Genomic DNA, 26,861 nt, shown 5'->3' with positions numbered 1-26,861 from the left:
ACTCCAGAAGAGTATCAGCTGCTATCAGTAAACAAATTCTAACTAACACTTTCTGATACTGGTATCAGTACTACTGGCCGATACTGTACCCTTAAAACAATTTTAACAAGTCCAATGCCAGTTTCAATATTCATTTTTGGCTGATGTTCACACATTCAAAATCAGCTTTGTCACATCCATACTTTCCAGACATACCAACAACAAAACATTACTTAACTTTCAGCTTCTCTAGTAGTACACTCACCTGCTTAAAGCATGTAGCGACCAAATGCTTGTAAGCTTTGCTCTGAGGGTTTGACAATGTGTGCCTCACCATTTCTTGCAGCTCTGCTTCCTCCAGCTGTGGAGGTGGAACGTAATCGGACTGAAGCAATTCAAAAGAAGTTGGACGCAAACTTGGGTCATGATTTAAAAGCCACCTGAAAGAACAAGAAACAGCAGCTGACTAATTTTGTATAAGTTCAAAGCATAATTATATGATAATGTTGTATTAGTTTAGTGAGATTTATCAGTAAAAATACTTACAATCATGTACCTGATTTGATATTCGTATAAATGATAGGGATGGGGCAAATTAATCAGTACTTTATAAGAAACGGTATGTATTGGCATATCACCATTGATTCATCCAAATGATTGTTGTATGAAATCAGGATTTAGGAATATTCCATTACTTTTCCAGGTTTTTAAAATGTTTTATGCAATTCCCTCACTTCTCAATGACTTTTAGTCACAATTCAATTTCCCTGACTTTTCCCAGTCACAGATCAATTCCCGGTCTTTTCCATAATTATTTTGAATCACAAGAATTTTTCTGACTTTTCCCAGTTACGTGTCAATTTCCCTGACTTTTCCCAGTCACAGGCAGATTCCCTGTATTTTCATTGACTCTCTTTAGTCACAGATCAATTTCCCTGACTTTTCTGTCACAGGTTAATTTTCCTGACTTTTCCCAGTCACAGGTCAAATTTTCATCTTTTCCATGAGTCTTTTCAGTCAGATCAATTTGCCTGACTTTTCTGTTAGAGATCAATTTCCTTGACTTTTCCAGGTTCGCAGCCACATCAATGGAAAACCCTGCTATAGTAATACATTTAGAACTAATTTGAGCAATTTTAAATTGCTACAACACTTGACTCTTGGTGTCTACAGAAGCCTAATTGAAGCCTGTATGTTCACCAGTTCTGGACATGTTTGCTGTTAAAGGTTAACATGAGGTGTATCTGCAAAATTACAACATTCAAACCCTTTCACAGCCAAATAAAAAATAGTGTAATATTTACACTTTAAAATGCTACATGGGAAAACATTAACATAAATAATGACACATTACCTTACAATGTAAACTTGCTGTGGCATTATAGTTTCATCCATGTCTGTGGGCAGGATTATTTCCTTAAGGCGTAAATTGCTCAAAACTTGTACTCTTTCCATGTTTGTTTGTAGTGGATTGTAGCACATCTCAAAGAATATTATCCCCAGGCTGTATACATCAACTTTCTAGAATCAGAACAAACATTGTTTCAGAAATTACATATACAGTCAAACCCCGATATTATGTTTTTCAGGGGCCCGTAAATAAAAAACGTAAAAAGCGGGAAAGCATAAGTGAGGGGTGAAACTCAAGTGTCAGTATCAAAAATTATTTAACAACAGAAGTTATAAGGTCAAAAGCAAGACATGCTGTTTAAATCAATGACGGATCAGCGGGACCCACTTTCGAGGGTAGGGACGGTGGGTGACTGCTTCTAACTGCTGCCTATTAGGTTCAGTTTATGCATCTGATCCTGTGAGATCTCCATTCACTCTGTAAACTGGTAATTACTTGCTATTTTTGGAAGTCCTGGGTAATTGGAAGGGGGTGATGATTTATAGCTGGACGCCATACATCTTTATATACTGTAATCAAAGTGTCCTGAAGACGTGCAGAATGGTTCAGATTCCACTTTGAGCTGCATATGTATCCAGGCCCAATCAGCCCAACAGCATGAAGTGAACAAAACAAGCTTTGTCTAACTTACTCATTTTTAGACGTCACAATAAATTATCGTGACGATATATTGCTGACACGATATATATTGCCAAATTATTGTGACGATATATAGCCAGTATGACAATAAAAATATTACAATGTCATAACAACATTTGAAAATGGTTAGGCTAAATTCAAAGTTCCACATTTGTGCAATATTTATAATAAGTTAGTCATAACAGTTATTTTTGACTGGCAATATGAAAAACAAATATCTTCAATCATGTGTGTTCTTTCAGACAACAAAGATATGATATATTCAAATTTATAATTAAATTTATTCAAATTGTGTACATTTGCATTGGCTTTAAGGTTTATACACAAAGGTCAACTCTTTAAAATTGTTCAATGTTCAATGTGATGTCATACTTGGTATTTTGTATCAACATTCAAAAAATGGTAATTGTGATCAATAGATAAGTATATTGTAATATACATAGTAAAATAGCTATAACAGAGCAAATATGTACATTTACAACACAAACATTCAAGCTGTTAAGCACTTAGGGACAAAAATATAAAACAAAAACAATTGAAGATTGCACATACTAAAAAATCTGGCTTGAACTAGTAGCTCTGATACTAGTTGTCTGTGACTTGGAGATGGGGCTCAAGATGGAACAAAGATAAGTACAAATTTAGCATTATGGAATGGGGATATATTTGTACAATAATTGTTGCTTTTAAAGCATTAAACTTGGCAATGTGATAATAACTTGGATGCTTAAGTTATATAGAAGCCTTTTATGACTTGAATGAACTTTGATCATGATATAATCTGATAAAGATTCGAAAGTTGTGGAATGACACTGATATGTATAATAGATGCCATGTTGAATTGGAAGCAGTGAATAAGTATCGGTTTTCATCTTCCTTAAGGGGCTGGCTTGTGAATGTTACAGTTCCTCAAATGAGTGCTTGGAGGAAGGTCGCATAGAGTGACACTTATATGTTCTACGTTTGGAGGTGATTTGAGAAGATGATGAATTTCGAAAACTGAAGCTCAGAATTGTAGATACAAAGACTTGCTTTATCCTGGAAGGAGATAACAAAGATATATATATATATATATATATATATATATATATATATATATATATATATATATATATATATATATATTCTTATGTATAGCATTGATATCTTATAAATATTCTTGTAAACAAAGGCATAATTTGATGCCATTGTAATTTTTGTTGTTTCTAGTTTTTTCTTTCATTTTTATCAATATAATAATTATAAAGTTATCAGTATATGTAAATTTAAATTTCCTTTCCAATATAGCACCATAGCTACTACCTATTGTGCTGATACTGAGTTTGAATTATACTGACTTACATAGTTAAACTTAGATTATGAGGACTCAAATGGTACAATTATTGGATAGGAAAGAATAAGTTATTGAGTTGTGAATATTCTTGTTTCTGATATTAGTTTCAATACCTAACATTATGGAGAAGGAGATCACATTGGCTGACATTGTGATGATGCTCAAATCGCAGCAGGCAGAAATGAAAGAAGGTATCTCTGCAGTGCAAGGTCAGATGAAAGAAAGCATTGAAGCCAGTAAAGCTCAAAGTAAGGAACTTAGAGAAATTAAGGTAGATATTTCACAGTTCCGTAAGGAATGCTTAGATAGAACAGAAAAGTTAGAAAAGAAAGTTAAATTACTGGATCAAAGGATGAATGATGAGCTAGTTTATCTTGCTGCGGATATGGATAAAAAATTAGACGATACAGTTAGTAATTTATCCAAACAGTTTACTTCTCAACTGGATCAATGTCTTGAGGTTTGTGGTCAGTGTAGTGTATCACTTGGTACATTAAGTAATGATATAATTAAGTTACGAAGTGAAACCAAATATGCTCATTCAACTGAATCACAGGTTGATGTCAAATCTATTGGCATACAACATGATGAGGTTGATGAAGAAGTTAAGTCTAGCAGTGCAAGGCATATTATTATCACTCGCGTTCCAGAGAATGATGCAATTAGGAGTGATGTTGATAGTGATAAGTCAGTGGATATTAGTACAAGGCATAAGTTGCATGATGTAAATAATAAAGACAATATCAACTCTTCTTTGGAATTAGGTGTTAAGAATGCACTTCTACAAATAGAAACCAATATCATGAGTGTAGTTAATAATGCATTATCACCAGTGTCAACTCATGATATAATAGCAGTTAAAAATACAGCTAAAGCACAGAGTGACTTTACACCTCGAATGAGTTCTCACACTGTAAATCAGAGACAACATACAGTTGGGAATAAAGATGAAGTTTGTCATGGTTCACCAAAAAGTAGTCTTGTTAGACATAATATAGGAGTGAATACTGAATCTGAGATGTATAATAGTACAGATTCAGATCATGATAGAGTAAGTATGCTTAGTGGTCCATACCGAAATACAAGATTAGCATCTAAGCGTCGAAAATTGAGGAAGAACAAATCAGTTGCTAATAATAATGTTGATGACAAAATTTCATATGCACAACATGATGCTGGTCATATGAATAATGTTAGTCATTCAGTAGATGTTCCATTGACTAATTGTAATAAGAGTCAAATTAAAGTTCTCATTAAACCACAGGACTTGAGGCATTTCCCTCATTTTGATGGGATATCTTTAGAGTTTGCACCATCGGAATTCTTAGAAAAAGTAGAGGAAAACCTAGATATTTATGACATCAAAGAAAGTCAATTTTTGAAGTACATACCAAAACTTCTAACTGATTGTGCTAGAACTTGGTACTTAGAAGTAAAGAATCAGTTTACCACTTATTCTGAATTTAAAAAGGCTTTTTTGGCACATTATCAGAATGACCGCTGGAAATCAGTAAAGTTGACTCAAACTTTGAATTCTCCTTTTACAAAAGAGAGTAATGTAAGCCTGTTACAATATGCAAATAAGAACTACAAAATTTTGAAGTCTACTCAGCCTCATGCTGAAGAACCTCATTTGATAGCACAGTTAGCCTCATTATTACCACACAGGATTAGTGAACATATGGTGATCAATAATGTACGTACATTGCAACAAACGTTGCAAGTAATTGAAAATTTTCAATCTTTAAGAAATAATCCTGCACGGTTCAATGACATGAACAGAAATAATTATAATCCAAAGAATAAGGCTAGAGTAGCAAATGTTTCATGTGCTAATGATCAAAATAGAAATAAGGATAGATATTCTAGTAAATCCTATAGAAATTCTAGGACTTTTAATAAAAATAATAACAAACAATCATCTTCTGATGTTGGTAATAGAGTTCAACAGCAGCATGATAAACAATCATGTGATACAAGGGTTCAAAACACAGTTGGCAGAGAGAGCTATAACAATGGTGATGGTTATGATAAAATAGAATATTACCGATCAGATAGTGACGGTGGCCGAAGCAAAACTAGTGACGGTAGCCGTAGCAAAACTTATAGAAACTCTGCTTATACTCGAAGTTCAGCTTCTAATTGGAGACTCCGAAGCCAATAACACAAATTAAATTTTAAGAATCAAATTAAATATTTAAGTAGGCATATACATGATATTTATTTATTTATTTTGTAATGTAAAATTGGTGATCTTGTGCAGAAGTTTCTTGCCCAAGTTAAACAAGTGCAAGTTGATGTTTCTTTAGCTGCTATATCTTACATAAATGTAGTAACTGCTTGACACATCAACTTACAAGGGTGGTTGGTTGGGAGTATCTTCTAGACTGTTGGTCTAGGGAGGTATATTTGGCCACAGTACTACTGTTCATTTTGATGGACAAAAATACAATATAATATTTTGAAGTACAAGTTTGTGATTTATTTTATGCACAATTTAGTTGCATGATCACTATATTTAAGTTTATTAGACTTAAATATAACTCCGCATGTTTGTGGGAAACTTGGCATTATTATGCACAACAAAAGCAAATTTTAAAACACTTTAATAGTTCATCTATGTAACAAACTTGAATAGCTGGTGAAAGATGTTACCCAAGATGTTAGTTAAGCAGTGGTAGTGTACCAAGAATGGAAGTGCATTTAAAATGCTTATATACGAGAATTATTTTATTTGCTATTAGGGAATTGTTAAGTCAATAATTCCTGAAGATGAATTGTTTCCTTGTATATTTTATGAAGTTGACATGTAGCAGAGACATCCACTAGATGATCCAAGCTCGTCACTCATAATTCCATGCCACAGTTGCATGAAAGCATTGTGAAGTGTTCACGTAAAGGCAATAGTGAGTCCTATTGTGACACTTAATGTAGAAATATTTATTATATGAATATATATATATATATTTCTTTTTATGATGCACATGTATCTTTGGTACTTTATCAAGTTTGGATTCTTCCAATAGTAATCGTGTAGTGCTGATAGGTTAGGTATTTATGATTTCAAATACACTTATCAAGCTAAGCCACACGATGATGCTGCTATATATGATGATTGAAGGTTGACTATTTCCACATCTTAGGGGTATAAATTTATGAAGTAAAGATACATATTAAGACCAGTTACACTAGTTTTTTCAGGGAATGTAATGTTCCATTTATGTTATAATATAAATGTACTTAATTAAATAAGTGATTACTCTGAGCCACGTGTCTTATATTGATAATGATCGTAAATATCAAGTATCTTTTGAGATAACCATTCTTACCATGTTTTGGATTAAAGCTATGTTAGATATATTTTTGATGACTTCTGAAATCACACACGACTACGTTAAAAAGATTTGTCAATTAAACCTCAGAGATATGTTATTTTATCAATGCACTTGCTAGGATTGATAAAATATTTATACAGACTAGGATGGAATTTTGTTGGTATGAGGTATAGTTTAGTTGTTTTATTCTAAATGAGTAACAACATTAATTTGTGATTTATTTTGACAGCATATTAAAGGACTTTGACATGATCATATGATATCTTTGCACTTGAAGATATTATAGTAATGAGCTTTCACAAGGTATTGTCAGTGTGATGTCATTCTCTATAAGTGTGATCTATATTAAGAGTAGACACAGATTGATTAATTATTTGACAATTTCAGATAGTATTTTCTCAATTGCAAACTCAAAGCTATTCTGATAATCGATTATTTTTATTACACGCATGTATAGGTTTGACAGTGTTATGCATCTGAGATTATATATCCAATATTTATGTTCATACTTCATAAATGTATAATGCAATATTTTCTTCATCATTACAAAACATGATAATGATATCTTAACTGATAACATGTTATTTATTTTGTTGGTTTGAAGGACAAAAGATACTGCTTTGTTTCACAACCATACCCATGAGGGTTGGTTGGTTGAGTACTTCTCTTAGACTGTTGCTTAAGAGAGGTACTGTGAGTCACAGTACTTTATGCATATGTTTTCATTTGTCAGATGTCAATGTCAAATTTTTTTCATTTTTCGTGCTTCTTTCCTTGAGTCTGAAACATTAGTTCAGGTATGAAGTATTCATCTGTAGAGTTTGCCTTAAGTTGATCTTCATAATCCAACATTGGTCCTCATTCATATATCTTGATCCTTAGTTGTGATTAGCAGTGGAAAAATTCAATATAACAAATATTCTTTGTTATGTGTATTTTGGAGTGCAAAAAATGTATAATATAATGTGATAGCTTGTGAATAATAGATTTTAATGCTAAGATTTAGCTGTGGCGTAAAAACATTTACTAGAGCTCTAAGATTCCAAGAGTTGAATTGTAGGCTCCAATAGAAATAAACTTGACAAGAAGCGAAGACATGTTGATCCATGCTTAAGTCAAGTAGTAGGTTCCTTTAAAATGCTAGAATGCATTATGGCTCCAAAATGTGTTCACAAAGGGCAGAATAGGAAATTCGTGCCGTGACGCTGTGAGTTCAGGAACAACAGTTATTTGAGATTTATAATTTTGTGCGCACATCATAATTTATACATTTCTTGCATGAATTGATTTGTGATGTAAGAAATCTTAGTTTCGACACTCTGTAAATCTGAGGATGTTTGCTTTTGATGCAGGGACTTAGATTCTTGTCTTGTTAGCTGATGTTACTAGACAAATGGATGAATACACAATGGGAAACTTAGTTGGATCATAGGTAACTTACTCTACATATAGAAAATTATAATTAATATATTTTTGGCTAAATAAAGATTAATATAGAAATTATGCTCTCAGATTAAGAATGAAGTTCTTAATGGTGCTTCATTGGTTCATAATAAATAAAAATGTTATGTAGCTACATTGTTTTATGTAAAAATGGTTCATATGGAACTTCACTAGATAATAGTTGTTGGTATGTAGAACTTGATTTTGTTTTATTTGTTTTGCAACATTATTATGTACTAAAAACTCATTATGTGTAGTTGCACTGTATTGGTTCATGATGAACAAGTTCTTGTTGTATTGTTGGAAAACAAATATTCAGTTATACTCAGATGAATATAATGCTAAACATGAAAACAGATTGTAAATATAGAGGCATTATATTAATTATTATATGTTAAAAGTCTCAGTAGTGCTCAGCTCTGTTGTTGTGGGTTCGTCCCTTGTTGAGCGCCAGTATGACAATAAAAATATTACAATGTCATAACAACATTTGAAAATGGTTAGGCTAAATTCAAAGTTCCACATTTGTGCAATATTTATAATAAGTTAGTCATAACAGTTATTTTTGACTGGCAATATGAAAAACAAATATCTTCAATCATGTGTGTTCTTTCAGACAACAAAGATATGATATATTCAAATTTATAATTAAATTTATTCAAATTGTGTACATTTGCATTGGCTTTAAGGTTTATACACAAAGGTCAACTCTTTAAAATTGTTCAATGTTCAATGTGATGTCATACTTGGTATTTTGTATCAACATTCAAAAAATGGTAATTGTGATCAATAGATAAGTATATTGTAATATACATAGTAAAATAGCTATAACAGAGCAAATATGTACATTTACAACACAAACATTCAAGCTGTTAAGCACTTAGGGACAAAAATATAAAACAAAAACAATTGAAGATTGCACATACTAAAAAATCTGGCTTGAACTAGTAGCTCTGATACTAGTTGTCTGTGACTTGGAGATGGGGCTCAAGATGGAACAAAGATAAGTACAAATTTAGCATTATGGAATGGGGATATATTTGTACAATAATTGTTGCTTTTAAAGCATTAAACTTGGCAATGTGATAATAACTTGGATGCTTAAGTTATATAGAAGCCTTTTATGACTTGAATGAACTTTGATCATGATATAATCTGATAAAGATTCGAAAGTTGTGGAATGACACTGATATGTATAATAGATGCCATGTTGAATTGGAAGCAGTGAATAAGTATCGGTTTTCATCTTCCTTAAGGGGCTGGCTTGTGAATGTTACAGTTCCTCAAATGAGTGCTTGGAGGAAGGTCGCATAGAGTGACACTTATATGTTCTACGTTTGGAGGTGATTTGAGAAGATGATGAATTTCGAAAACTGAAGCTCAGAATTGTAGATACAAAGACTTGCTTTATCCTGGAAGGAGATAACAAAGATATATATATATATATATATATATATATATATATATATATATATATATATATATTCTTATGTATAGCATTGATATCTTATAAATATTCTTGTAAACAAAGGCATAATTTGATGCCATTGTAATTTTTGTTGTTTCTAGTTTTTTCTTTCATTTTTATCAATATAATAATTATAAAGTTATCAGTATATGTAAATTTAAATTTCCTTTCCAATATAGCACCATAGCTACTACCTATTGTGCTGATACTGAGTTTGAATTATACTGACTTACATAGTTAAACCAGCACGATATATATATTGCTAAAATATCGCCAACACGATATATATCACTAATATATCATCTAGTTGATATCATCTGGATGATATTTTTCAATATAGTGATACGATATATCGCCCAGCACTACTAGTGAATATACCATAGGGGGCATGACAAAGCAAATTCTCCCCTGCAAATGAGAAAAAGATGAAGGTAAAATTTTTCATGCACTTTGCACCATCCCATACGGGATGTGGGAGATGGTGTGATCAGCACCATGCTCTGGCCATCTTTACCCCACATATTCTTCGATTTTTTGCCAATTTGAAGGTGAGGTGATCAGCACCATGCTTGGGCAGCCCTCATGCTCTTTTGGCCCAATGCATTTTAATCACATTTAGATGTGCACTAAATTTGGCTGCTCTCAGAAAATATTGCCTCACATCCCGTTTATTCACTCATTTTATCCTGGCCCCATCAATTTACAACATACGAGTTATGCAATATGCATAGAGAAAACATTCTCTGCCTCACGTAGAAAAATCATTAATCCCAACCTCACCCACCCCCCTCCCCCCACACGCAATTGATATGACACGAATATATTTTTATCAGTGAGTAAAATATCGCCCTATTTGCCCATAGAAGAAAATGATCACTTTAGCTTGTGCGTTTTCAGCTTCATTCTGATAACCAAATGATATAGTGTTTGTTCGTGAAAAAACTTCAGATTAAAAATAATCGAACAACATCCAATCATATTGCCTAAGGAATCTAAAGCAAATTTCCATTGAAGAAGAAGTGCAGTTGTTATCTGGTATGGCAAATCCTTAATTTTTTCCATTTTCAACGTTGCAAACAAGAAGAACGGATAAGTTTTTACAAACAAGTCCCCCTCTTTTTTATCCTTCTCGTCAACTATGAAGAATTCAGTAAATGTGTGGTTAAAGAAGCGAATGGTGATCGAGTCTTGTTGTCAATTTTCCACTTGCGTTTTTGTGGAGGGGAAGGGTGAACAAAGACACCTCAGTCACACACATTGTGTACAAACTCTAGAAAAGGCAGCATTTAGAGAGAATCGGTTTGGTAACAGTGCGCTTGTTGTCTGAACCCACGACAGAAGGATTGACCCATTTCGTCTTCACAGGGAATGCAAGAAGTGCTGTTTTCCCCTCAAGGGAGGTATGACAAATGCAAGTTGTACCCTGCCTCTCCCCCCCTCCCTCTGCCTTGCACTGACCATGTCTCTTTGCTCCCTCCTCTCACATGAAAGTCTAACATCTGGAAGGTCGCGTGGTGAATGTAACAGCTGAGGGAGGGAGAAGTCGCGTAGTCAACAGAACAGGTTTCTGCCAAATTTTAAGACATCCTCACGGCTTGGAAAACGTATAAAGCAGGAAACGGGAGTTAGAGCGAACGTAAAATCGAGGTGAACTTCCTATTATTTAACATGGCCTTTTGCCGGGGCCTGACTGGTTGAACGTATTATGCTGGAAAACATGTAATGCGGGATTTCACTGTATAGATGCACTTTTGAACCTTAATCTTGACATTCAGCCCTATTTCCAGAACTTTCCTCAGGAGTTTATTCTAGGTAGCCAAAAACATCAAAATATTTCTTGAAAAATGAGTCGAAAGGTAAGAACTACAGCTGATCTGATTATTTTGCACCAGTGTTGTGCAGAAAAAAATGGGCTTAAACGACAGCTTTTTTATATCCCGATATAATTCTTGAATACTTTAAAGTAGAACTCTGGAAAACTGATGGCTATAACTGCAGTGGAACCTCGAATCTTCAGGGGACCAAGATGAAAAAACAGAATATGGAAAAATGTAAAATCTGGAAAAATTTTATTACATATTGCTTTATTGGCACCATGAAAATTGAATGTATAATGTGGGAAAATGTAAAATCCAGGAACATAAAATTGGGGTTCCACTGTATTAATACAAATCAATATTTTGAACAATTTTGTAGTTATTTAAATTTTCGAGTACTGGTACCAGTATTGGTGAGAAGCGGCAAGAATGTCAGTACCAGTTGAAAGTGGCATCGGCTCAGCCCTAGATAAAAGTGAAGGTTGAATAGGAGCCAGCAGTAACAATGCATGAGCAAAAAAGAAGTGGCCCATTCTTGTTTAAATGAAGTCATATGCAGCAGTAGGAAGCCACTTGCACGATCACTCAAGATAGAGCATTCTTTGGTGTGCTACTAATTTCCTAGATGGCACCTTCATATATCTTTAACCTTTGGTAAACATTCTAGCCTTTTAATTCAATTTTAATGTCTGAAATAAACTTGTGTGAAACATTCTGGAAACAAGACTAAAATGCCAAGCACCAAAACTACATGAGTACACTTTCATTTTATATTCTTCTAGTACAGTGCTTATGCAAACATTTAAGATAATGATAAATCACATGAATAAACAGTGTGACCACTAATGCACCAATTGAAAAGGCAATGTACAATTCCAGAGTGAATTTCACAAAACTTAAGTATAAATATTTTTACAGTGCACTGTATTCTGGTAAAATCTGTTTAAAAAAGTCACAAAAACTCTGCACATCGTGACCATACTGCTGTTGATATCACACAAGATAGGTGTTAAACAACATCATTTTGATCAAGACAAAGATAGGATGACACTATTACGGTAGGACTGATTTTGCCCACGATAGGGACACGTGGAAAACCTATGTTGCAGCAGCAACAAACCTTCAAGTTTAGGAATACCAGACAATTTAGTTTTTAGAAGAATGAACAACATTACGATGTATTTACCTGGTTGTAAATTGCTTTGCCAGTGCTGGTGCTAAGTTCAGGAGCAACATACAATGCAGTTCCCACTTGTCCCGTCATTGATCCATCACCTACATCATGTGAATAGGATCTAGCATCCACTACATGTGAATCACCATTTGTAGTCGTTGCCTCTTTAGCAACTGTGAGGTTTGGCCTGTTTGGGAAGAAAATTAAACTTTCATCAATCTAGATTATCCTGCAAGTTATGCAAAATTCTGCAGCAAAATGAAAATGCAAGATGAAAATTAAAACATGCCACTAGCATATGCAGGATTTTTCTTTCGGAGGAAGCTGGAACTATACAAGAGTATACCATATAGCTGCGTACTAGGCAGAAGTGAAATACACTAGAAAATACTTCATAATTACCACTTGTAACCTTAGTTTCAAAAGTTGTTTCAAGATAAAACTGGTAATCGAAAGTCATTTTAAGGGGAGTTTCCATTTCCCATTTTGGTTTCTCGTGAGTTCTTTACTTCTTTCACTTAAAGATTTTGATTTTCTCAAAATTTTCTAGCCCCATAGCTCCCCTCTGCATATGCCAGTGGTCCATGTGCAGTTCACACACACACACACACGATGGAAAATGGAGATTATGAATGCCTATCAGGAAGAATTTTTTGATTAAATAAATTTACAGTTTACAAATCAAATTTGACATTTTATTCACAACAACAACAACAAAATATTACCTTATATTCTGAATCTGAACTAAAAATGTAGTTCAATTTTGTACTGAAATTCAATTTATTTACCACAACTATGAAAACAGAAATAAAAGAAGAGGACACATGTATCAGTATGTGCTGGAAAAAGACAATAACATTACTTTGAACAAACATCAGCAGCAACAATTTAAACAAACCAATGCTTGTACTTTACCTTGGGAGAACATTTGTTGTGGCAAGTCCAAAATCACCAATCTTCACGTGATCGTTGGAATCCAAGAAAACATTAACAGGCTTCAGGTCTCTGTGTATCATGCCCTGTTGATGAATATGCACCAAGCCCTCAACTATCTCTCTGAACAGCCTCCACACTCTGTCTTCATCTTCATACAACCCATCATCAATGGCATTCCTTTTAACGAATGAGAAAGGAAATAAAACACTCAAAGTAGTTTTTTACTCTAGAGCTAAAGTAGGAATATAAAATTTATCAGTACATAATAACGTGAGATCTAATACTCTAACCTTTCCGATAATAAGGGTGTCTTATAGACATTATTAGGAATAAATAACACAAGTGAATAATATTTATTTACTTTTATCAGCTACAATCAGGTGCTAGGATGGGTACAGTTTGATTTTAATTATTTTTTTACTTTCTTGGAATTTTTTCCTATTTTATTTAAGTACACTTTATGCTCAGTTAGGCAAATTGAGGCAGCACTTAAAGTTTGGTTTGAGTTGGTGTTTTAAGTCCACTTTATGCACAGTAAGGCTAATCGGGACTGGACCTACAGTTTAAAGTGGGATCCGAACCACTTGTGCCTCCACCGGGTATCGAACCCGGGACCCCTTGATTAGAAGGCAATGACGCTACCACTGTGCCATGGGGGAGGCCCAGCACTTAAAGTGCAATGCAAATCACTGTGCAGTATGCCAACACCAGGAATTAAACATCGAGATTCCTGACAATAAAGACAGAGCATTAGCCACTATTCTATTGGAAAGGCTCTATAACAAAATCAAGTTTTCAAGAAAACTCTAGAATGGTACTTACAATTCAGGGCTTGTATAGTGTGGGCATACTACATTATTATTATTATAATTTTACTTTTTTTTTTTTGTGTATCAAAATAATGGAACACATTCAGCAATTTCTACTGTTAAAATTCCATTAATTCAGCCAATGCTGTACAGTACAGTCCGAACAATTCGAGGTGAATGGTATCTCGAATTACAAAGAACACATATACAGGGTGGCTCAATAAGTCACTTAACACCCCCAGTACAAGGCCACTGCAGCATGGAATTTGAAATTGGCGATGACCAATCGTTATCTGGCCAAGAGGGAACCACATTGACGCCACCCACACGGTCGGCGGCCATCTTGATGTCCGCCATCTTGAATTCAACTTCAGAATTTTAAATGGGAAGGGGGTCGTGCGACATATCAAAATGAGCTAGAATTTCAAGAGAAATGCAATGGTGAAGTTCATAAACAGAATATGTGACCCTTGTCATCTGATAACTAACTTTGGACAGAAACTGGTTCATAACGTTCCCATAAGTGTTCTGGTGTTCTTCCCTATTGAAAAAACTCTGTAAAAAGTACCTTCTTCCATAAGCAAGGATGAAAAAAACTGTTTATTTAACAAATCCAAGTAGCCCTAAGCATTTAAGGTTCCGTTGATGGAAAATTGACTAACCAATCGTGTTCCACACAGCACGCCACACCATTAACTTACCAACACTAACCATTCAGCTCTGATCTGTCGAAAATGGGTTATCAGATAAAAATCATCGAATATTCTGTTTATGAACTTCCTTATGAACATAAACATTAGCCTTGTCACTGTGAAGGACTTTTAATTCAATGGAAGCGTCACACTGTAAATTGTTCGCGACAACCATTCATAATGCACAGCTCTTCATGGATGTATCTGATTAAAATAATGTGCAAAGGCATGCGAACGTCTCTCCATAGACGTCACTTTGATCTCGATGCATTACCGAAGCGCTAAACAAATTTTAAGGCATTTTTTTAACACCTCGAAAAGGAGCAAATTGGTACAAGAATTCAGTCATAACTTTTTACTGGTTAAAGATACGTCGAAAAAACCTTCACCATTGCATTTCTCGTGAAATTCTAGCCCATTTTGATATGTCGCATGACCCCCTTCCCATTTAAAATTCTGAAATTGAATTCAAGATGGCGGACATCAAGATGGCCGCCGACCATGTGGGTGGCGTCAATGTGGTTCCCCCTTGGCCTGATAACGATTGGTCATCACTAAAGCCTGGATTTTTATGTAATATCAACCCCTAAAATATGTACATAAATATGTAATAAAAATGTCTGAAATATGTAAAAAATATGTAAATTCATAATGAAATATGTACTATAAATATTTATTCCAAACGTTACTTCCTATTTTTGTTACATTTTTTCCTCACAAAGGGATACGTTTATTTCAAAAAGACTTACAAAAATTGAAGTTACAATATTACAATGCTTACATTAAGTATTTTTTTATGTTCTTATAGAGCAAAAATATTAACCACAATTTGAATATATTCAATATTTTATAAACAATGTCACCAGGTACCATTTAAAATGTTCAGTAGTAAATTTTCGTTGCCCAAATTTTTCACTCAAAAAGCACTTACAAAAATTCAGGTTACCTTTAATCTTGGGGCAGGCACTGTATTTAATTATTTAACTTACAATATGTTACCAGGTACATTTCCAAATGTTCAGAAGTAAATGTTTGTCGCCGATCAGATAAGATGTTCATGTAAGCAGAGAAACTTCTCTCCACGTCACAAGAAGTAACCGGAGCGTACTTCAGGAGGTGAATGTGGTCGGGAGAAATATCATTGGGAGGGTTAACTGTTTCACCATTGAGAATGCGGCTCACTGTAAATAAGCTGACGTAACCTGGGTTTCTTTCAGTCACTGCGTCAAATTTTCTTCGAGCTTTCTCTCCCACATCTCCTCCAACAGCAGACAATTTATTTCTTGCATCCTAATATATATATCCATGGCTTCCAGGAGAGGAAGCCCAACAGTTTCAAGTTTTTTTATGCTTGTATCAATCCAACCAAAATTGCTGTTTATGTATGCCATATCGCAAGCAAGTTTGGTGTCCTTGAAGAGATTTTGAGCAGTGCGTACCGATACAGCTGAGTCCGCCGAAAATGAGTCAAGCACAGATTTCACTTCTTCAAAATGTTCGTTGTAAAACTTACTTGCCCGGATCCAAGTGCCCCATCTAGTAAGAATAGGTTCCGGAGGAAGTGGTACACCTGGCAATTGTTCCTTGTAAACTTGCACACGTTGTGGTGCCTTCAGAAACACCTTTTTCGTGGAAGAAATAAGTTGGTTGACTTCCGGGAAATTGCCTCTCACCTCCTCAGCAATGCGTTGGAGAGCATGTGCCAAGCAAGTAAAGTGGATCAAGTTAGGATAAAACACTTTAAGTGCCGTAGCAGCTTTTAACATGTATGACGCACTGTCTGTGAACATGAGAAGAACTCTTTCTTCTTGTACGCCATCCGGATACAACAATTTAAGACTGTCATTCACAAATCGTGCTATGGTGGAATGATTAGTACGCTCTAGAACTTTGCATGCAATGAGATGTGGTGTAGATGGAGAATCAGCAATTAGCGTTCCAACAATGAAATTACTTACATACCGTCCCAAAGCATCAGTTGTTTCGTCGATGGAAATCCACACATAGGAACTGCCTACTTCTGCCCTAATTGATTCTAAAGTTTCTTTGTAGGAATGTGGAAGATATCGCTTTCGAAGGGTTGACTCGTCAGGAAGTTTACGGCCACAATATTTTTCCAGAAAATCCCGGAACTTCGGTACTTGAATTTTATACCAAGGGATGTTTGCTGCAATCATTGCTTCGCACATTTCCTTGTAAAACACACTGAATGAAGAATCCTCTTGCACCTGGGTTAGTAAAGCTCGCTTCTTTTCACTCCGTAGTTGTTTGTTTTTCACATGAAGTGAAGTGCGAACATGTTGATCTAATTAAGACTTCATAGTGCACCCAACTTCTTTATCGCACACTCGACAAAAAATAACTTTACCATCCGTAGTAAATGCATCATGGACTGCTATCCAAGATCGCAACTTTTGAGGCGGAGCCATTCCAGCTTTCTACAGCTAAAACACTGTTTAAATACTGAGGCAAGCTCTTCTTAAAACTCCAATGGTTAAAATGAAAAGGCCGCCGGTTGCAAAAATCAAAACGATCACAACAATGTACGGATGAAAGGTAAGTGCCTCTCAGCGTTGTACTTGCCGCCTTCCATTGTTGGTTCTCTTCGTTCGCTGTGTGTTGCTTGCCGCTCCATGTTACAAACTGGAAACTGAAACACTGTCGAATCTTGATGTAATTGTTACGATGCGGCGAATCAACGAACTGCTATGTACGTACAACGAAGGCAAATCGCACTTTTAAGTTACTATATTTTTTTAGACCTGGAAATGGGGAGGGGAAGTGAGAAGATACTTTTTTAACTAAAAAGCCAAAAGTTCATTGGATTTTCCTCTTAAGGACTGTTTTATGTAAAAAATATTTCATATCTTAGGAATATGTAACATTTAGTAAAATATGTAAAAATATGTAATATAAAACTTCACTATGACATCTTTACTGATGTAATTCGTCAATATATTTTAATTACACGCTTGTACATATAAAGGAAAAAATATGTAATTACATAGAAATCCGGGCTTTAGTCATCACCATTTCCATGTTGCGCGCTGCAGTGGCCTTGTACTGGGGGTGTTAAGTGACTTATTGAGCCACCCTGTAGAATAACATAAGAAAAATTGGAAGAGAAGAAAGCAAACATTTTTTTTATTTGCCTTTATTTTACTTCTCTTTTTGTGCCACTTTTGGCTAATTTGCGAAGATGGGGATGAATGATGATATGATGAAATTGATGAATGGACACTCACAAACATCCATGACCAGGCCGGTATTCAAACCCAGAATCCCTGGCATCGTAGCAAACATGATGCATTGAAAAACTACAGTATGCAAAAAATCGGAAATACAGTACCATTATGAATATTGTACTTACTTTGCTCAGTACAGTAGTAACAATGATATTAGAAAGAAAATAGTTCAAAATATTTGAACTTACACCTTAAAGAAGTGTCTTCTGCTTCTGGACATTGCACTATTTCTCTTCATAAACCCACTTCTCCGAGGAATTATCGGAAGAACTCATATTTCTTTTTGCCTCGGATTATATGACACAGTGGATTATTCAGGCACTACTGTAGTTAATGATGGGCAAGCATCACTAGAAAAATTCTAGTTGTGCGAGATATGTTTCGTTGAAAGAAAATCCACATTAGAAACAGTAGGTTCTTACTTAATATACTTAAAGTAGGTACAGTACCTACTTTTCCCATGAAGCTTTCTTTGGTTCGAGCTATGAGCTACAGGTTCGCAAATGGAACTCTTCAAAATATATTGGCATGAGTCACCATGTTTTTCATTACCAATGAGATGAATTCTTACCTTAAAGTGCTTTTCTCGCAGAATTCCATTTGAATGTACATGAACTGTATCTCTGTGGTGCTTGAATCATCAGAAGTGGTTCCTTTCTCGTCCTTTTCATCCAGTGCGAGAGAATTATTCTTAGGATCAAGATTCCCCAAGTCAGAAGCAGTGCCTGAACCTTCCTTCTCGAACACAATACCATCTGAAGATTCAGAACGTGGTCTGCAAAAAAGTGAAAATTGGAATAAATCATCTTGTAATGATAATAATAGTGAGTGGTCTAAAACCAGAACAAAGCATACTATTAACTGTATGGTAAATTAAAAATTAATGAAGTATTATTTGAAATATTCAAAATGGGAAGTAAGAATGGCTCAGTTGTCTCAAAGTATGCAAGATTTGATTACCTATTAGTAGAGGCACATATTTTTGGTAAATAAAAAAGCAAAATTTTGGTACAAAAACAGAGTCGATTTCAAGTTTAAAAGCGGTAAATAAAATGAAATTTTGCTGTTATAGCGGTGAAAAAGCAGTATATAAAATTACATTTTGGTTTTGAAAATGTGAATATAATCCAAATTTTGATTTAAAAACTGTACCATTACACAAAATAAACATATCCCTTGTAATAGCACATAAAATCATTACCTGAATATTAAGTTTATTCCTGTACAAAGGAGTCCATTTTTGCTTCTCAAATGTTTGCAGCATAATTAATCAATTTTCTGTGAATTGCATAACTCACAGGTTAATTGTGACTTTAGAAAGTGTCGCATCAGTATGTAAACGGTAAATTTCGTATTTAAGAGTCTATTTCGCATCATTTCGTGACAAAACAGGGTAGGAAAATGCACCTCACACCTTCCAGAAACATGAAAAATTAGCATTACAATGAGTTATTTCACATTTCGTGTTTTTGTCAAAAACGAAATGTGCATGCCTCTACCTATTAGTTCAATGTTCAAATTGAAATTGACAATTTTGTCATAAGATGTAGCACAGAAGAGTTTTTAAGAGTGAATTTCTTCAAACAGCAACTCTGCTCAATACTGTTCACAAATCAATGTTCAATCCTGTAACTCTGGATTTCTTCATTACAATTCTTCCACAGTTGTCAGGCTTTCCAAATATTCTGAACAAATTCAACTTGTTTAAGAAAATATATTTCATTGTTGCTTTATGATCCATTATATCGGTTGATTACCTCGCTAGAGGCCCCAAACTTTTGTCTATAAAACTGCCATTTACTAGTTTGTCTTGAAATTTTGTATGCACATACTTTGAACAATGTAAAACAGGATCTAACCCCTCGCAATAGATTTGGACTCTTCCAGTGACCTTCATTTGTTTTGTTCCATGACAATGCATCTCGGTAGTGTTGGCTCGAATGTGTAGGGATTACAATGTACACAATTGAAGAGCGTGTGTTCCTCGTTCGTAAATATTGGCAAACTGATTCATTTAAAGCATGTCAAAGGGCATTTCAGACTGAATTTCGTGTGAGACGTGTACCTTCAAAGTGTTGTATCCAGAAATTGGTAAGAAAGTTAGACAGCGGGAAGTCTTGTCCCACAGCATTCAGAAGGCTGGAAAATGTCTGAAGAGACAAAACAGGATGTAAAGGAGCGATTACTGTCATCACCATCAAAATCATTGCGAAGACTTTCCCAAGAAACAAATCTCCCATATTCCACGTGTCAAAAAGCTGCAAAAAGAATCAAAACTACACACTTACCGTGTGTCATGTGTTCAAGAATTGCAAATGACAGACCATGAAAAATGTCTGCGGTTTTGTTTATGGTTTCAAAATTTTCTTAATCAGAATCCTGGGATTTTAGACCTCACTTGGTTTACGGATGAAGCATGGTTTCATCTGAGTGGCTATATACACTCTCAAAAGACACATATCGTAGCCCTGAAAGAAGCTATACGTCAAGAGATTGAAGCCATTACCGACGCCACTTTAAGAAAAGTATTCCAGAATTTGGAGAGACGTGTACAAGAGTGCTTGCATGTGGAAGGGGACCATTTTCAGCATCGGATATGAGCAGATCTTGTTTTACATTGTTCAAGGTATGTGCATACAAATTTTCAATACAAACTTTAAGTAAATGTCAGTTTTAGACAAAAGTTTGGGGTCTCTAGCGAGGGAATCAAATCATATTCACCACTTTAATTCATCAGTCAAGATTTTAACTATATATAAAATTATTTTTCATGATTGAGTTATAATTACAATAAACACTGAAACGTTTTTATTTCACTTTATGCACAGATAGGTTAATTGGGACTAGACCTACAGTTTCAAACTGTATTTGAATCACCACCAGAAATTGAACTGGGGACCACTTGTTTTCAAGGTAATAGCATTAACAATTATATGATTATGCTGTGAGCATTAAGAATGAAGAAAATACAATGTGAAGTGCCAAACTGTTGTACATTTAAATGTTATTACTGTGCACTTTAATTTATGTACAAACGGAATGCAACAAATTTAAAATTTTACCACTGTACATAGAAATAAGTACTCACAAAAACCCAATCCATACTTCATCTTCATCATCATCATCATCTGAGCTGTCATCAGAACTCACACTCTCAGGCAAAACAGCACTGCTCGATTCATAAGAAACACTCCATTCCACCTCTTTGATTGGTGGTGCTAATCTTTCGATGTCATCTCCAATTACTAACTGGAATAGAAAAAGGGTGGAAGAAAATATCTTATTATTGTCAAAGCTTGTTTTGTTCACTTCATGCTGTTGGGCTGATCAGGACTGGATACATATGGAGCTCAAAGTGGAATCTGAATCATTCTGCATGTCTTCAGGATACTTTGATTGCAGTATATAAAAATGCTTGACGTCCAGCTATAAATGATCACCTACCCCTCTAATTACCCGGGACTTCAAAAACTAACAACTAATTACCAGTTTACAGAGTAAATAGATATCCCACACAATCAAATGACCCTATTAGACTGCAGTTAGAAGCAGTCATCCACCGTCCCTACCCTACAAAAGTGGGTCCCGTTAATCCGTCATTGACTTTCACAGCAGGTCTTGCTGTTTTCCTTGGAAATTCATAATCATACTTCTATCCGGTTAAACAATTTTTGATATAATATACCCATAAAAAGTCGATGGTGTAGTCATTTCTTACTGACACTTGAGTTTCACCCCTCCCTTATGCTTTCCTGCTTTTTACGTTTCCCCGCATTTTACGTTTTTTATTGACGGGCCAATGAAAAAAGTAAAATCGGGGTTTGACTGTACCACAACCACTCAGCCAACCCACTTGTACACTGCAATGGCATATTGTCACTGAGTATCACTGAAAAAACAGTGATATGTGAATGCATAGCATGCAAGGAAACTCATACTAATGACAAAGAATCAGGTACCATATTTCTACTAGTGTCTACAAAAGTCTGTGTTGAAAGTAAATGAAAGTAAAATAAATCAAATTAATCAATGAATAACAAAATGAAGAATTTTTGCACCCAATTACAAGTTATTAGTAGAAACATTGGGTCAGTATTGGATCGTCAATTTTAGTGATATACCATACCAATGTGCCTACTTTGGCAAATACTAAGAGAGTACCGACTAATCTGTCCTCACTAAATCACTTCCTGGGAATTATTTAAACAATTTTGTACTTCAAGATCCAACGGAACTTAATTATGAACTAAATCCAAGCTTTATTCATCATAAAAGACAAACCATGCTTCTTTATTCGTTCATTACGATACTTACTGAATTAGGTTTCTTATTATTGCCAGATGCAGATGGAGTTGGAGCAACACTACTTGTGTCGACTGCAGACTCTATTTTTGCACTTTCAATCCAGGAATTGTAATACCGAACCACATTTTCATGATTCAGTCTAGAGAGCAACTTCACTTCGCGTGTAATCTTCCGATTCAGCTGTTTGTTCTTTGGGTTCAGGGGAATCCTTTTGATTGCATACATGCGACCATCTAACTTATTTTTCACCTGTTGAAATAAAATAATTAATAGTTGAAAAAATAGCAAAGAAATATAATTTATATTACAAAAAATCTTTACAGCAGTGGACATATTTTCATACAGGTATGGATAAAGTACTGATGCAAAATTTATCATTTCTTGAAGACCTGGAATGATTTCTTGACCTCCTTAGAACAGAGCTGTAGTGATTCTATAGTCATCCAACTGGTTGCCACATCTTTTGCACACCAGCATCATTCCAGGGACATTTAGATAATAATTCATAATTATTTTATAGCATGCACTTATTATCACACTATGCATAAGCAAATAAATATCTTCAGACAAGAAAAATGGTCTTTGTATTTGTTGAATTTGCACTTCAAAATAATAAAAACATAATTTATACATAGTGAGCCTAAAAGAAATGTATAGTTCTTAAATATAATTTAGGAATATTTTATAATTATTTTGTAACCAAAATTAATAATATACAAAAACAAATTACATGAAAATCAGAGAACTCTTGTGGTTATTTTATTATATTTATATGGTAGGCATACAGAAACAACACGTACTTTCAGAACATCACCAAAAGCACCTTTTCCAAGCCATTTTAATACTTCAAATTCACTTTCTACCCTTGACTGGCCTTTCAGGCTTGCTGGCAAAAACAGATGAATATCAGAATCCCTTTCTTCTTCATTTTCTTCCACACTGTCTTTCTATAATTGTTTTAAAAAAGAAGAAAAATGCAATAGTGTACAAAAATATTAACAAGAAGCATAGATGAGATTTTTAATAAACTCAGAAAATAAGTTTTCAATTATGAATTCTTCAATGTTTCAAGAAGCGTACAATGACAAGGTCACATTTATTGCAATGATAACAAGTGCAGTTTAATTATTTACTTGACTTCAGTTATTGTTATGAACTCTTGTTGTTTTAAATAATCTGTTGGTGAAATTCAAAGAGAAGTCAGTAAATAGGTCACAAATGGCTATAAAAATCTTTAAAAAATACAAATTGAAAACACATTTTGTAATTAATTTATATATCCCTTTATTTTACAACATAACCTACTAAAATTGATGCATATATATCTTGTTAATTTACCAGTAGCCCAATATCTGCAGCATACAAGTATTAGGTGTGCTACCTAGTCAAATTAACACTTTACATTCTATTTTGAGCCACTCAGTGCCTGTAAGGGGAGAAAGCCATAACATGCAGAGGCCATTGTCCCTTTATACAGGAATGCAGTGGTTGGTTTTTGCTGACAGAGCACCCTACTGTCATCCACTCTTTTTGCAGACTGGAGAAAACATAGTGGTTCGGATCCCACTTTAAACTGTAAGTCCAGTCCAATTTGCCTTTCTGTGCATAAAATAGACTTAAAACAACAATTCAATCAATCTTTTTGCAGGAGGCCAGACCTTTTGCCCTATACCTAAGCTACCTTCATGCTGGACTATGCTACTAGCTTCCACCATTATCAACTATCCTATAAATGAGCCGGCCCCTGTGGCAGAGTGGTTAGCATATCACGCCACGATGCCAGGGGTCCCAGGTTCGAATCCCGGCCTGGACATGGATGTTTGTGAGTGTCCATTCATGAATTTCATCATATCATCTCCATCTTCGCAAATTAGCCAAAAGTGGCACAAAAGTGAAGTAAAATAAAGCAAGTCAATCAATCAATCAAACTATAAATGTTCTGGACCAACTAGTGACATTCTTTCACACTATGAAGTTAGAGTACTTGTGACTATCTAAATAAAAATTTAATATTCTGAGCAAATACTGATGCTGGTGTACTGGTATTGGCCACCAACAGTGGTATCAGTATTGGTTGGAATATACCAGTATTCACCAATACCGACTGATATTTTTGTAGAATTTCGATATTTCACTGGGTCTGCCAAAATGTCATGACACCAGAGTATAAGTATCTAGAAATTATGTAAAAAATTAAAAATTGTCATATTTTGCATCGATATTGCATGAAAAATGAATTATGTGATTAAACGAGACCAATTTAAATGTTCTGTTGGAATTCTTTGAATATTTTAATGTAAAACTTGAATAAATTAATGTTGTATAATTGCAATGGAATACTTACATATTAATACCAATCAATATTCTGACCAACTTTTAATTGTTACAATTTTCAAGCATCGGCATTGATGAGAATTGGGAAGACTATCAGCATCGATATTGATACTAGTTCAAAATATCTATTATCAACCTTTCTCTACATATATATTCAAATAAATCCTACCATGTAAGTTCAGAACATGCAATACCTGATTTTCTTCTAAACTTTTCTGAGGGCTGAGTCCTCTGTCAACAGGGGTCTTCAAGAAGGGATGTTCTAGAAGTTGATCCGCCCCCAATCTGTGATGCTCATCCTTCATCAGGCACCTGAAAATACCAGTATGAAAACAGAATCAATTTGATTAACTGATATATTATTTCCACAGATATATAGTTTTTTTTATGTTGTTAATATAAAATGCAAGTTAAGCATCAATGACAAAATATTATATTTTATGATTGGTTGTCAAATTTAATTTATCATCATGTCAGAAGTATATACAGTGAAACCCCAATTTTACATTTCCACATTATACATTTTCCCGCTTAATACGTTCATCCAGTCAGGCCCCGGCAAAAGGCCATGTTAAATAATAGGACGTTCACCTCGATCTTACGTTCGCTCTAACTCCCCTTCCAAGCCGTGATGATGTCTTAAAATTTGGCACAAATCTGTTCTGTTGACTACGCGACTTCTCTCTCCCTTTTCTTGCTTTTGCAGCTGTTTCATTCACAACGCGACCTTGAACTTCCAGATTTTAGGCTTTCGTGCTAGAGGAGGGAGCGAAAAGGCATGGTCAGTGGAAGGTGGGGGGGGGGGGGGGAGAGGCAGGGTACAACTTGCATTTGTCATACCTCCCTTGAGGGACAGGAAGGGAAAACAGCACTTCTTGCATTCCCCGTGAAGACGAAATGGGCCGATCCTTCTGCCACAGGTTCAGATAACAAGCGCACTGTTGCCAAACCGATTCTCACTAAATGCTGCCTTCCCTAGAGTTTCGACACAATGTGTGTGACTGAGGTGTCTTTGTACACCCTTCCCCTCCCCAAAAACGCAAGTGGAAAATTGACAATGAGACTCGATCACCATTCGCTTCTTTGACCACACATTTACTGAATTCTTCATAGATGACGAGAACGAAAAAAAGAGGGGAACTTGTTTGTAAAAACTTTTCCTTTCTTCTTGTTTGCATCGTTGAAAACGGAAAAAAATAACGATTAGCCATACCGGATAACAACTGAATTTTTTCTTCAATGGAAATTCGTCTTAGGCAATATGATTGGATGTTGTTCAATTATTTTTAATCTGAAGTTTTTTCAGATACTATATCATTTGGTTATCAGAATGAGCTTAAAACGCACAAGCTAAAGTGATAATTTTTTTCTATGGGCAGATAGGGCGATATTTTACTCACTGACAGAAAAATATTCGTGTCAAATCAATTGTGTGGGGGGAGGGGGGCGAGGTTGGGATCAATAATTCTTCTACGTGAGGAAGAATGTTTTCTCTATGCATATTGCGTAACTCATATGCTGTAAAGTGATGGGGCCAGGAAAAATGAGTGAATAAACGAGATGTGAGGCAATATTTTCTGAGAGCAGCCAAATTTAGTGCACATCTAAATGGGATTAAAATGCATATTTGGGCCAAAAGAGCATGGGGCTGCCCAAGCATGGTGCTGATCACATCACCTTCAAATTGGCCCCAAAAAAAAAAGTCGAAGAATATGTGGGGTAAAGGCAGCCAGAGCATGGTGCATATCACACCATCTCCCACATCCCGTATGCATCACGGCATGGTGCATGTAAAAGTTTACCTTCATCTTTTTCTCATTTGCAGGGGGGCGTTTGCTTTGTCATGCTCCCTATGGTATCATCACTAGTCCATACAATATACCGCTATATTGAAAAAATATCATCCAGGCGATATCACCTAGATGATATATTGGTGATATA

At 35.0% G+C, this 26,861-nt stretch overlaps 1 protein-coding gene and 1 non-coding gene across 4 annotated transcripts in view; both read right to left on the bottom strand.

The window, feature by feature from the left end:
* Positions 1-26,861, bottom strand: part of Gcn2 (eukaryotic translation initiation factor 2 alpha kinase Gcn2) — a 153,484-nt gene that overhangs the window by 77,613 nt on the left and 49,010 nt on the right. For all 3 annotated transcript variants that reach the window (XM_083137842.1, XM_083137845.1, XM_083137844.1), the window contains 9 exons: positions 25,115-25,232; positions 23,387-23,533; positions 22,596-22,835; positions 21,370-21,530; positions 18,853-19,056; positions 13,515-13,712; positions 12,612-12,786; positions 1,334-1,500; positions 245-419 (listed from right to left, as the gene is read on the bottom strand). In XM_083137842.1, the coding sequence (XP_082993968.1) occupies positions 245-419; positions 1,334-1,500; positions 12,612-12,786; positions 13,515-13,712; positions 18,853-19,056; positions 21,370-21,530; positions 22,596-22,835; positions 23,387-23,533; positions 25,115-25,232 (1,585 nt within the window). The remainder of the gene's footprint in view (positions 1-244; positions 420-1,333; positions 1,501-12,611; positions 12,787-13,514; positions 13,713-18,852; positions 19,057-21,369; positions 21,531-22,595; positions 22,836-23,386; positions 23,534-25,114; positions 25,233-26,861) is intronic.
* TRNAR-UCU (transfer RNA arginine (anticodon UCU)) lies at positions 14,123-14,197 on the bottom strand. The gene has a single exon. It is a non-coding gene; the product is annotated as a tRNA-Arg (tRNA).

This window comes from Lepisma saccharinum, chromosome 16, assembly GCF_977018435.1.
Source record: "Lepisma saccharinum chromosome 16, izLepSacc3.1, whole genome shotgun sequence".
NCBI classification, from domain to species: domain Eukaryota; kingdom Metazoa; phylum Arthropoda; class Insecta; order Zygentoma; family Lepismatidae; genus Lepisma; species Lepisma saccharinum.
The sequence above is the reverse complement of the archived record's forward strand: the minus strand, read 5'-3'. Positions and strand labels throughout refer to the sequence as shown.